This window comes from Myxocyprinus asiaticus, chromosome 44 (genome assembly GCF_019703515.2).
Source record: "Myxocyprinus asiaticus isolate MX2 ecotype Aquarium Trade chromosome 44, UBuf_Myxa_2, whole genome shotgun sequence".
NCBI lineage: Eukaryota > Metazoa > Chordata > Actinopteri > Cypriniformes > Catostomidae > Myxocyprinus > Myxocyprinus asiaticus.
Window position 1 is genome coordinate 32,080,748 of NC_059387.1, and position 13,973 is coordinate 32,094,720.

General features: G+C 37.1%; 1 protein-coding gene and 1 pseudogene across 1 annotated transcript; one reads left to right on the plus strand and one right to left on the minus strand.

Moving 5' to 3' along the window:
* Positions 1 to 1,375, plus strand: part of LOC127434541 (myosin light chain kinase, smooth muscle-like) — a 33,345-nt pseudogene extending 31,970 nt beyond the window's left edge.
* Positions 1,376 to 3,269: 1,894 nt separating this feature from the next.
* On the minus strand, positions 3,270 to 10,629 carry LOC127434542 (bifunctional coenzyme A synthase-like). Its single transcript, XM_051687359.1, has 8 exons — positions 10,348 to 10,629; positions 9,242 to 9,373; positions 7,176 to 7,365; positions 5,752 to 5,816; positions 5,573 to 5,657; positions 5,366 to 5,463; positions 5,138 to 5,284; positions 3,270 to 3,344 (listed from the first exon to the last, which is right to left on the minus strand). The coding sequence occupies exons 1-8, from the start codon at positions 10,627 to 10,629 to the stop codon at positions 3,270 to 3,272; spliced, it is 1,074 nt and encodes a 357-aa protein (XP_051543319.1).
* Positions 10,630 to 13,973: the final 3,344 nt, after the last annotated feature.

The following is a 13,973-nucleotide window of genomic DNA, read 5'->3' on the forward strand; positions in this document are numbered from 1 at the left end:
GGCACTTACAATGGAAGTGAATGGGGCCAGTCCATAAACGTTAAAATGCACACTGTTTCAAAAGTATAGCCACATGGCATAAATATTACACGTGTTGACATGCTTTTAGTGTTATAAAATCGCTTGCAAGGTTTACCGGCATTGTCGTCATGGCAACAAAGTTGTAATATTGGAGGTAACTTTACACCAGTATGGTTAGTAAGTGATTTTATCACACTACAATCATGTTAACGCATATTGTTTAGGCCATGTGGCCACACTTTGAAATGGTGTGTATTTTGGCGATGATGGACTGGCCCCATTCACTTCCATTGTAAATGCCTTGCTGTAACTGATTTTTTTGAAAGAAGTCATACATGCGTTAATTAACATCATGGCACATAATATAAGCTTAACTTGGAAAACTGAACCCGGAACATTCCTTTATAAACAATTTAATTTTATGGAAAAAAGAGCCAATGAAAGTGAATGGTGTCTGAGGCTGGCAGTTCCTAACATTCTTCCTAACATCTATTGTGTTCCATGGAAGACAGTCATACAGGTTTGGAATGACATGAGGGTGAGTAAATGACTATTTACATTTTTGGGTGAGCTATGCCTTTAAGGACTTCCTATAGTGTAAAAGTGCAGTAAGGTTTTAATGTTGATTTAAAAAATATATATATATATATTCTGATTACAGGATATCCTGATCCCGAGGTGGTTTGGTTATTTGATGAGGAGCCGTTGGAAACGACTGAGCGAGTTCAGATGAATTATGACAAAGACGGAATCTGCACTCTCACCCTTGCTTGTGTACAACCAGAGGATTCTGGGATTTACAAATGCTGTGCCTCCAACAGCCTGGGACAGGCGCTGTGTTCTGCCAGACTTGCTGTGGAACTCTAGAGTTAGAAATATTAAATCTTGTGGATTTTTGAAGTGGGACACAACTGAAATTTTGACTTCTGGGACAGGAACCTTGAGCTAATGCAGATCATGATGAAAAGAAAATGCTCTTTCAAAGCTTTTATTTGTTTGTTTGTTTGTCCGCATTTGTCATGAGAAGCCGTTCTAATTCCAAATTTGCTGTGATGTGATCTATTTGTTGTTTTTAAATTCACAGTTTACCCCATAACCTTGCATTGCCCTGAGCAAGTTCAGTTTCTATAATGTGACACTGGTGTGAAAAATGTGTCATCTACTGGTTAAGCTGTTTGAGCACTCATGGTGTTTATGGCACATGGGAAATGTTGATATATGATTTTACTTAAAGTTTTCATGGTCTACACATTGAGGATTTTTAAAAAGTCACAAATTTGTTGTACATGCAAGTATAATGACATTTTGTATACATGGCAATGTAAAATTTTATGAAATAAAGCTAAAGCATTTAAACAAGGTTAATATTTGAGTGAGTCATTAAAACAATGTCAAGATTTGTTCACTTTCTATTGTTACATCCAAAATCATGTCTTAAGTGTCCCTAAAATAACTTCTGACCAGTTGGTCACTTGCTTAATTTGACAGTCAAACATACGTTAAATTTGGACTTCAAGAGGCACGGTACAGATTAAATTCCCACTTTATAAAAGTTCTAGGATTTAACGCAAATTTAGCCAGTCTACAAAACATTCATGGTCAAAGTCTTCACCACAGAAAATAATGGTAACACTTTCTATGAAGCCCATATCTATAATGCATTGTACTACATAAAGTCTCAAAATACACCTTATATGTTACAACTTCTCATAAATTATTGTAGCAGCAGTTACAATACAATTAAAACACTCAACCCATTCATAGTTACACAGTAAAGAGAATAATGCATTATAACTCAATTTAACATCCACTTTTATTCACAGAAGTTAAACGTAAGTGCTGTCATATAAAACCAGCAATGTATAATCTGCCATAAGGCTTCATGATGTGATCATATACCATTAAAAGTGGACTTTGCAAGCTTTGATTTACAAAAATAATTTGTTCTTATAAACAGTAATAAACTTGTCAAGCTTACGTATATAATGAAAGTCTGACCAAAATAAGCTGCTGCTGATATGTTTTAACCTTGTAGCTTTTACAAGTGATTTTCTTAATGTCTCAAATTTGTTTTCCACATTCAACCACAACCACTTAAAATATCTTATGTTCGTAAAAAAAAGACATTGCTTTTGTCACTTAAAGCGTGTGCGTGGTGCTGTGAAAAAGTATTTGCTCCCTTCCTGATTTCTTCTATTTTTGTGTATTTTTATATTAAATTGTTTTAGATCTTCAAACGAGTTATAACATAAAACAAAGGCAACCTGAGTAAAGGCAAAATACAGTTTTCAAATATATATATTTTTATACCCAGTCAGGCCTGGGTGTGTCTAGTCCAGCTGAACCCCATTATGAATGCAGTTTCATAGATTTGGGGATTTTGTAACTAAAGGGGCAAATACTTTTTCACACAGGTCCTGTTGGTATTGGATAACTTTTTTGCTTCAGTAAATATCATCATTTAAAAACTGTATTTTGTGTTTACTCGGATTGCCCTTGTTTTATGTTAGATTTTGTTTGAATTTTTGAAACAATTTAGTATAAATATACACAAAAACAGAAGAAATCAGGCAAATACTTTTTCACAGCACTAATATATATATATATATATATATATATATATACACACACACACACACACACACACACACACACACACACACACACACACACACATGGTATATACATCTGCAGATAAAATTGGATGTTGATTGTTATAATGCATTCTACTTTCAGGTATAATAATCAATATGTAAGTAGTGGTTACAAAAATTAATGAGAAGTTACAAAAGTATGTGTACTCTGAGACATTACAATGCATTATAAATATGGGTTTCATAGAAAGTTTTACCAAAATTACTTTCTTACACTCATGTGAACGAGAATTGGTGAATAAATGGACATGGTGACAACCAAATAAAGACTGATGATATCTGGCCATAGGCACAAAAGTAAAAAATATATTGCAGATCTCCTAAAAGGTGCAAAAAACATTTCACAGCACTATAAGAGCAGCACAATTGTATATAAACCGATATGGTTTGGCTCGTTCTCTTGTGCTGTTCAATATAACAATTTATTAATAATTTTAAAAGTGACCACTTGATGATACTTATCAAATGATCAACTAAGGAAAACAGTCAAGTGTTTAAATATTTTGCTAAATTTTGAAAAATGAAATCTAGTCATGTTCTTATGACGTAGAAGCTGACTTGGTCAAGCCGTCCGTTGTGTGTGGATATGTTTGATCAGGATAAAGAACTGGATTCCTCTCGACTTCTCTGCTGAATCCGCTGTTGTAAAAGATTCCAGGCTTTCAATACCTGTGGAAGTAAACATACACATATGCAAACAAATGCATACACATGCAAGAAGTGCTATCTCATACCGTGCATGAAAGGAATAGTTCACCCAAAAATGAAAATTCTCTCATCATTTACTCACCCTCATGCCATCCCAGATGTGTATGACTTACTTTCTTCTGCAGAACACAAACGAAGATTTTTAGAAGAATAGTTAGCCTGGGTAGCTCAGTGGTAAAAGACGCTTGGTACCACCCCTGGAGATTTCTAGTACGCTAATTCTAATCCCAGGGCGTGCTGAGTGACTCCAGCCAGGTCTCCTAAGCAACCAATTGGCCCAGTTGCTAGGGAGGGTAGAGTCACATGGGGTAACCTCCTCGTGGTCGCTATAATGTGGTTCGTTCTCGGTGGGGCGCGTGGTGAGTTGAGCGTGGATGCCGTGGTGGATGGTGTGAAGCCTCCACACACGCTATGTCTCCGTGGTAACGCGCTCAACAAGCCACGTGATAAGATGCACGGGTTGACGGTCTCAGATGCGCAGGCAACAGGGATTCGTCCTCCGCCACCCAGATTGAGGCAAATCACTACGCGACCACGAGGACTTAGAGCGCATTGGGAATTGGGCATTCCAAATTGGGGAGAAAAAGGGAAAAAATCCCAAAAAAGAAGAATAGTTCAGCTCTGTGGGTCCATACAATGCAAGTGAATGGTAGCCAGAACTTCAAAAAGGTCAAAAAAGTCATCCATACGACTCCAGTGGTTTAATCCATATCTGCAGAAGCGATATGATAGGTATGGGTGAGAAACTGATTAATATTTAAGTCCTTTTTTACTATAAATTTCCTTCACTTTCATCAGCCCTCCTGTGCGAGCTCACAAGAGGTCTTCTTTTGCTTCTTTTGCTTTCTGGTGATTCGCATTCTTTGTGCATATCACCACCTACTTTTCTATTATTTTCCTTTCCTAACCTACCTTTTTTCTTTATTCTCCCTGCCCAGTAGGTGGCGATATGCATGAAGAATGTGAATCGCCAAAAACAGAAGAAAGAAGAACGCACATAGAAGGGCTGGTGAAAGTGGATATTTATGGTAAAAAAGGACTTAAATGTTTCTCACCCACACCTATTACTGTATATCACTTCTGAACACATGAATTGCACTGTATGGACCTACAGAGCGGAGATATTCTTCTAAAAATCTTCATTTGTGTTCAGCAGAAAAAGTCATACACATCTGAGATGGCATGAAGATGAATAAATGATGAAACAATTTTCATTTTTGGGTGAACTATTCCTTTAACCATTAGAGTGAAATGATATTTCATAATAAAAGTATGTAAAAGTAGTATTCAGCTCAATGGAAGCGACCTGCTCGTCATCTCATATGAGTGTTCATCATTTTAAATATATTTGACAAAAGTATGATTCATTTTAACATGTGTATAGCTTTATTTGTAAAAAAAAAAGAAAGAAAGAATAAAAGGGAAAATGTGCACTCTGACACACTTAGCTAGCGGCATTTCCACCTTATTTAGCAGTGTCAATCTAGCTTCTAATTTGTTTTAAATTATATAGTGTAAATTTATAACATTATACTTTGTATTATATAACCCTGGTATCAGTTAAAAAAGCTGTTACCACAGCTGCGATAAGGTGTCATTATAATATCATTTTAATCAGTTTTTCAAAAATACTATTTTAAACATTTAGCAAAATCACTGAGTGCACCTTTAAGTAAACTTCTATCTCAGTCTATTCGTCTTTCCTGGTGTGGAACACAAGAAAGAAGGTTAACATTTATTTTAAGTGTGCGTACTTGTCTCTGAGTGACATCAGGCTCCCACAGTGTGCACAGCATGACATTGGCATGTTCTATCAGCTTTGCATTGGGCCACTGGCTCTTCAGTCTCCTCATGGCATCCTCCTCCTTTACACCATCACGCTGGGCTATACGCTTCACTGCCTGAGATACGAGAGGCTGACTGCATCTATATATCCCAATACTCTAAATACAACTTAAAAAACCTCTGTAAAGCTTTAGTACCTCTTCCTCTGGGATGGTGGCCACCCAAACCTCATGCACCAAATGTGTCCATCCAGCCTCCAGCAACATGGCCGCGTCCACAACACAAATATTTTTACCTGAAAACAGCAAATGGGAATTACACAAACAGGAGAGGGTGTACTGTTCAAAACCCAGAAATAGCTTTGCTACAGTGAGAAGAAAGGAGGCTCACAAAAAACAGCTCACCCTGTTCTATTGCTTGCTCTATTCTATTTTTCACCAGAAGGGCGATCTCAGGCCACACTATATCTGTCAGAGCTTTCAAACGTTCCTGAAAAACACACAGGAACATGCACACAAACACAACATGAGCCTGATGGAAAATGTGTTTTCTAATATAATGTTTCTCTGCAGTTTCAAATTACCTGGTTCCCAAATACCTTCCCACCCAGTACACGTCTGTTAATGGTTTTATCCTCGTTAAGGATATCTGAAAACAAAGAGAAAGAAACAAAAATACTGATTTAACTCTAAATTGAATAATCAAGTTATGCCTTGGCCCAAATGGAATTTGCAGACATTATTTGCAATTTTGATTTTGTCACTGATTTTAAGGTAAAAATCTGTAGAATTGTGCAAAATGACTTAAACAAGGTAAAATGTGTTCAGCTCAAATCAACAGCATTTGTGGCATAATGAAAAAAAAAGCAAAAATGGCAGCTACAGTAAGGCACATACGATGGAAGTGAATGGGGGCCAGTCTATAAATGCCAAAATACACACGGTTTCAAAAGTATAGGTACAAGACATGAACTTTATACATGTTCACATGATTTCAGTACGATAAAATTGCTTACTAACTTTTTCTATGTAAAGTTATATCAAATATTAACTATATAACCAAAGGCGTAGCCAGGAAATTACTTTTGGGTGGGCCTCAATAAAAATGGATGGGTCAAATTTCTGGCCCAATTTTTATTATTTTTTTACCAAATTTTCCTTAACAACAGAAAGCTGGCGCATTTATTTATGCAATTATAAACTTTTAAAAAATATATATATTTGAAGTCAAAGAATAATCTGTAATATTCCAGACCCACCCCGGCCCACCCTTGGCTATACCACTGTATATAACTATTAACTATATAATACTGTAAATATATAACTTTGTTGTCATGATGACGCAACAACAGTAATCCCTGTAAGCAAATATATTTTTATCCCTTTTCTCCCAATTTGGAATGCCCAATTCCCACTACTTAGTAGGTCCTCGTGGTGGCATGGTTACTCACCTCAGTCCGGGTGGCGGAGGACAAGTCTCAGTTACCTCCTCTTCTGAGACAGTCAATCCACGCATCTCATCACGTGACTCGTTGTGCATGACACCGCGGAGACTCACAGCATGTGGAGGCTCATGCTACTCTCCGTGATCCACACACAACTTACCACGCGCCACATTGAGAGCGAGAACCACTAATCGCGACCACAAGGAGGTTACCCCATGTGACTCTACCCTCCCTAGCAACTGGGCCAATTTGGTTGCTTAGGAGACCTGGCTGGAGTCACTCAGCATGCCCTGGATTCAAACTCATGACTCCAGGGGTGGTACTCGCTGAGCTACCCAGGCCCCAATTTTACCACCATTTTTGTTTTTTGTTTTTTTAAATAAATGAGGGACAAATTCAAAATTATATTTTTTTGGTAATCACCATTATGCCGCAAATGCTGTCGTTTGAGCTTAACTTGTCCTGAACCCCCAACATTCCTTTAATCAGATTCATTAAGTCATATTGCACACACTATATTCAACACATTATATTCAAGAGATTAAATTTTTATCTCTCCATACCCGGGCCAAACTCCTGCAGGACTTTGTGGTATGCAGATGTGCCCGGCAGGTAAGCCTCATGACCCAGCTGATCGCAGTCGATCTTTACAGCACCAAGCCCCTCCAGTCTGCGTGCTATAGAGCTCTTCCCTGATCCACTGCCACCCGTCAGACCGATCACATATGAATCCAGAGAGAGATCAGGCCGAGGCTGGTACCAGAGGAACATAAAATGAAATCAATACAAAGAACTTTACATTTATGGAGAAGGGAAACTTAAAGGCATAGTACACCCAAAATTCTGTCATCATTTACTCTCATGTTGTTCCAAACCCATACGAATTTCTTTCAACCTAGTCTCACAGAATGAACATTACTTTAACTACATTTTCGCAAACTGAGTTTTACGTGCCACGTGCTAGGTTTCACCGTTGTCATGACATCGAAACACTTTTACTCTAACGATTCATTTGAAATTTGATAAATTTTAATGCTTGTATTACAGACTCGCCTAAATTTACACACTTATTCCAATGTGATCAGCTTGTGTGGTAGCTCACCTGATAAAGTGTTAGACTTTGAAATAGGAAGTATGCGGTTCCAGTCATATCAGAAACGTAATAAAAGCTGTTTAATTTTACATAGAGCGGGTCGCCCCCTCATGGGCACTGCCATGTTGACAACACATCTCACTGTGTACAACCACTAATAATGACAAGGATAATAATATGTTTACTTTATATAGCACTTTCAGCCAATGCTCAAACACAGAAGTACATGTAAATAAAACGAGCAAGCCAAACAATAAAATAACAAGCACAATGTACATACTAACAACAACAGAGCCCAAGTCAAAAGTATAGTCCAATATTGATAAACGAGTGTGATCCACCAGACAGTCTGAACAAAATGAGTGCAAGTGGAAAGATAAAGTGTCCAAACAAGAGGTACCTGCTGCAGTGATAAAACAAACCGCTATGACCTGCAGCTCTCACAGATAAACGACGCATCATTAAATGCCAAGCCCAAGCAAAAGGCGGTGTTCAGCTGGTCGAGAACTTGCGACTCGCAGCTGTCCAGTCACAGTCCAGCACGCAATAACGTGTGAAAATTAGTTTGGATTGGATACAAAAATGTCCATTTTAGGGATGTGTGTATTATCAGATGGATAAAAAAACAGACTAAAAGTAACAAAACAGAAGATAAACAAACATATTCAGTGTGAAGCGACAGTACAGAGTCCAAAACCACAAGTACTACTGGGACCGATGGGATAAGTAGGAGCCAGCTAAAATCTTGCTTGGTGCACCTTTAAAAACCTTGTCTGACTGCGACACCCTTTCACTCGCTTTTGGCGCCCCCTGCTGGACATTTCAATGGGAAACTCCAGCGTAACATGCAAAGCCGGTGCCACACTAGCTTGTTTTTCCAGTGATTTTCAGGTGTGAGCTTCCTTAACATAATCGCCAACCAAGCAGAGGGAAAGGAAGCACGCATTCGCATCTGTCAGCAGGAGGTCATAAATCAGGTTTTAAGTCAGAAATGTGAAGCGTATCATTTTATAAAAGCACTTACATTAATTCTTCTAAAACTTGTGTATTAATTAAGCTGTAAAGTTTTTAATTGGCATTTTTACAGTTGTTTTAGGGTTTACAATGTTACGTCGTCATGGCAATGAAGTTGTAAAATTGTATATAACTTTACATAGAAAAGGTAAAATTGTATATAACTTTACAATATCTAACTCATGTAAAGTCAGATATTGTTCACGTCCTGTGGCTATACTTTTGAAACATTGAGTAACGTTTACAGATTGACCCATTTACTTCCATCGTAAGTGCCTTGTATTGAACCCGGAATATTTCTTTATGGTAGGCAAGCTAGTTTTTGGAACATGGTAGCTGGTTTGTATCTGGTCCAAGTTCAAAACAACCAAAATGTTCAAGGTTGACCTCAGTCCCACCAGCTGATTTTCCAGCTGATTTACCATCTAGACCAGCAAGGACAAGGTGTGATAAAGAGATGTGGATACTGATGAATATGAATGAATGATGTACAATATAAACGAGTAAACAGGGTCTCCTTACAGCAAGAGGTTTGAGAAGTGTGCCCAGTAATCTTGTTCTTAGGCTAGAAGAACTGATCTTCTCTTCCTCGATGTCAGCGTGATGGGCGTCTTTCAACAGCTGGATCTCGAACAAAACCAACTCTACCAGTCCCTGCGCAGTACACATACACCGATCAGCCACAACATTAAAACCACCTGCCTAATATTGTGTAGGTCCACCTCGTACCACCAAAACAGCGCCAACCCGCATCTCAGAATACCATTCTGAGATTATATTCTTCTCACCACAATTGTACAGAGCAGTTATCTGAGTTACTGTAGACTTTGTCAGTTCTAACCAGTCTGGCCATTCTCTGTTGACCTCTCTCATCCACAAGGCATTTCTGTCCACAGAACTGCCGCTCACTGGATGTTTTTTGTACCATGCTGAGTAAATTCTAGAGACTGTTGTGTGTGAAAATCCCAGGACATCAGCAGTTACAGAAATACTCAAACCAGCCCATCTGGCACCAACAATCATCCATGTGATTATCTAATCAGCCAATCATGTGGCAGCAGTGCAGTGCATAAAATCATGCATATACGGGTCAGGAGCTTCAGTTAATGTTCACATCAACCATCAGAATGGGTAAAAAATGTGATCTCAGTGATTTGGACCGTGGCATGATTGTTGGTTGAGTATTTCTGTAACTGCTGATCTCCTGGGATTTTCATGCACAACCTTCTCTAGAATTTACTCCGAATGGTGCCAAAAACATAAAGTGAGTGGCAGTTCTGCAGACGAAAACGCCTTGTTGATTATTTATTATTATTATATTTATTTATCACACATTATACGTTTGCACATATACAGTGAAATTCTTTTTTTTCACATCAGAAAAAATGTGAAAGTCAGAGTGCAGGGTCAGCCATGATACAGCCTGGAGCAGATGGGGTCAAGGGCCTTGCTCAAGGGCCCAATGGTGGCATCGTGGCGGTGTTGGGGCTTGAACCCCTGACCATCTAGTCATTAACCCAGAGCCTTAACCGCCAAGCCACCACTGCCCCTATGAGAGAGGTCAATGCTATTCTGAGATGCGGGTTGGCGCTGTTTTGTTTCTATGTGTGTTTTGTTTCTATGTGTGTTTGGGCACGGATGTTAGTAAGCATCACCCTGACGTCAAGGTGCCCACAAATTTTGGCTGCGTTGCTATAAAGGCGGGAGATGAGGCTGCTCAGATCCACCATGTGTGGGATGTAGATGGGCAGAGTCGGCCCACCTGTGCCCAGGTTGAGACCGGGGTGGAGATGGATGTAAAGTGTGCGCTCCACCACCTGTGCAGCAGAGGTGAGGACAGGCGCAATGCGGAGAGGAAGGACCTGTAAGGGAGATGTAAGGACCAGGATACCAGTGCTGAACATGGACATGACAGACAGTTGATGACCACTTCCTGATCACCTTTGGGAAGCTGAAAGATTTAATGACAGATCTGATTAAAAATGACACATTTTACATAGCTAGTATGGACAAGTGCTTGATTCTTTAAAGAGTATTTTACACATACATACTGATATTTTTTTGATTTTACATTGAATGCAGTGTAGGTTGCTTAAAAGCATTTGCCAAATGAATGAATGTAAATGCAAATAAATGTTTGTGCTATGATGTATTTTGCACTGTTGGTTGTATGCATACAGTCTAATGTGATGCAAAGCTGGTTTATGAGCTACACTCACATATTGTTACTTTGCTGTGTTCACATTATTTTGTACTATGTTACATCACGATAAGCCAAAAGTAATTTCATATGCATCCATATCATATTTTCTATTCTACTCTATCATGTTTAATCCAAGCACATTAAATTTTAAACAAAACATGACAAAAATTACTTGGATATTTTGAATAGAAAAGAATAGAATAATCATTCCTGCCACTTTTAATAAAGTCTATTCTAAAGAATAGGATAGAACAGAATACAATACAATTCAGTAAAATCACTCTTATTTCTGGAACATAGAACAATACTTTTTCATTCAGGCACTTTATTAAAACGGAAATAAAATATGACAATAATATGTGGAATAGAATAACCACTCTTAATCCTGGCCCTTTTAATAAATTATATTCTAAAGAATAAATAGAATAGAATAGAATAGAATAGAACAGAATAGAATAATTATTCTTAATTCTGGTACATAATCACTTGTAATTCTGGCACTTTTATAAATGTTTACCAGTAAATAAAATATGACAAAAATACTCTCTTATTTGGAATATAATAATCACTCTTGAAGGGATAGTTCACCCAAAAATGAAAATTCTCTCATCCTTTACTCACCCTCATGCCATCCCAGATGCGTATGACTTTCTTTCTTCTGCAGAACACAAATAAAGAGTTTTAGAAGAGTATCTCAGCTCTGTTGGTCCTCACAATGGAAATGAATGGTGGCCAGAAACCTGAAGGTCCAAATATCAAATAAAGGCATCATAAAAGTAATCCATCAGACTCCAGTGGTTTAATCAATGTCTTCTAAAGCGATCCAATCAGTTTTGGGTGAAAACAGACCAAAATGTAATTCCTTTTTCACTGTAAATCTTGAGAGCAGTCTCATTGGTGATAGTGATTTCAAGCTCGATTACACTTCCTATAGCGCCATCTAATGCTCTGCACATGGGTAAAACACTAGGAAGTGTAATCGAGCTTGAAATCATGATCGTTCCTAAAGAATGCAATGGCAATTTTGGTCTGTTCTCACCCAAAACCGATTGGATCGCTTCAGAAGACATGGATTAAACTACTGGAGTTGTATGGATTACTTTTATGCTGCCTTTATGTGATATTTGGACCTTCAAAGTTCTGGTCACCATTCACTTGCATTGTAAGGGCCAACAGAGCTGAGCTACTCTTCTAAAACTTTTCGTTTATTAGGCTGCGTAAATGATGTAAGAATTGTAATTTTTGGGTGAACTATCTCTTTAATTTTGGCACTTTTATTAAAGTCTATGCAAAAAAAAAAAAAAGGAGCAGAACAGAACGAAACAGAATAGAATAGGATAGAATAGAATAATCAATCCTAATCCTGGTACATAGAATAATCACTTTTATTGAAGAATAAAATATGACAAAAATACTCTAACATATGGAATAGAATCAATAGAAAAATCACTCTTAATCCTAGCACTTTGAATAAAGTTTGATTTTAAAAAATAACAGCATAACAGACTAAAATATAATGGAATGGTCGCTCTTAATCATGACACTTTTATAAAAGTTTAAATAAAACTGACAAATAATAATAATAATTAGAACAGAATAGAATAGCATATAAGAAAATAGAATTTAAGAGAAGAGAATAGATTAAAGGCAGTTTTAGTTCGATAAACATCCAGGTGTATACAAAGCCTTCTGAGAATTACTTGATTATTATTGCTTCAATGCTTTAATTCACTGAACAGCATGAAACACAAGCACATACAGATGAAGATTTTACAACTGATAACAACACACACATTCAGTTTATCCGGAAAAACAGCCATAATAAAATCCTGCTGCCATTAAGGTTGTTTAGAATCGCAAAATGTAGAATAATATCTCAGATGGCAAGTGTATAAGTTCAGACTTCCTCATAATGACTTTTTTCAATTATTTTTCTCACAAGAGCCCACTCATGTTCAGTTGACCTAAACTGCCATGTGCTGGAATCCTGACTGCTGATTGGCTGGTGGCGCGACCTCCTGATCCAGTGAATTATGGGAAATGAAGTTTACAATGAAATTGTCCTTTTAGAAACTCTTTATTTTTCTACAAATAGTAATATTTCTCCAGTCTTTACATTTAATATTACATTTTATTTGAAAGGTACTTTTTATAGGAAATAGTTTTTAAATGTAAGCAACAGTCACAGTATTATAAGAGACCAAAGCTAGTTATCACAAGAGCTAGGCTATATCAGAGGCAGTTTAGCTGTCAGTAACTACATGCAGTGGAAACTAGATGTTGAAAATGTATATTGCTGGGGAGTAACAGAATACATGTAACGGGATTACGTATTTAAAATACAAAATATAAGTAACTGTATTCCAGTCCAATACAGTTACAATTTAAATAATTGGTAATCAGAATACAGTTACATTCCAAAAGTATTTTGATTACTGAAGAGATTACTTTGCATTTTATTGTCATTTGTTTCATTTAATATTTAGTCCTTTCAGATGGAAAACATTTATACATATAAATGATGCGACCCAAAGTGCATTTAAACAGTGGTGAAACACTTTCTTATGATGTGTTACATTCATACGAGCAGACAGAGAAGTAAGTTTGAAGTAAGTTTGGAGCAGAAGAAATAGAAATAAACTTTGTGTATATTGTTAGCTTTACGCTAAGCTAAAATGCTATTTTTCAGCAGGATCATATTTTCACGTTGGATCATAATTTCTTTTTTTCTAGTAAGATCTTTGTTATTAGGGCAAAAATCATATTCTTGATAATAATTTTTGTATTGTTTTCCTGTAAAAATATCTAAAAATCCTTAAAACAAGATCAATTTGATTGATCTTGTTTTAGAAACGACACTGCATAAGATATTTAGGTTTTTCAGAGAATGTATTTTTAACATGTGTATTTTGTCTTACTGTACTGGCAGAGTTTTTTATAGTCAAAACAAGTGAAACAAATCTACCAGTGCTGAAGAAGTAATCCAAAGTATTTAGAATACATTACTGACCTTGAGTAATCTAACGGATTACAAATGACATTTTATAGCAT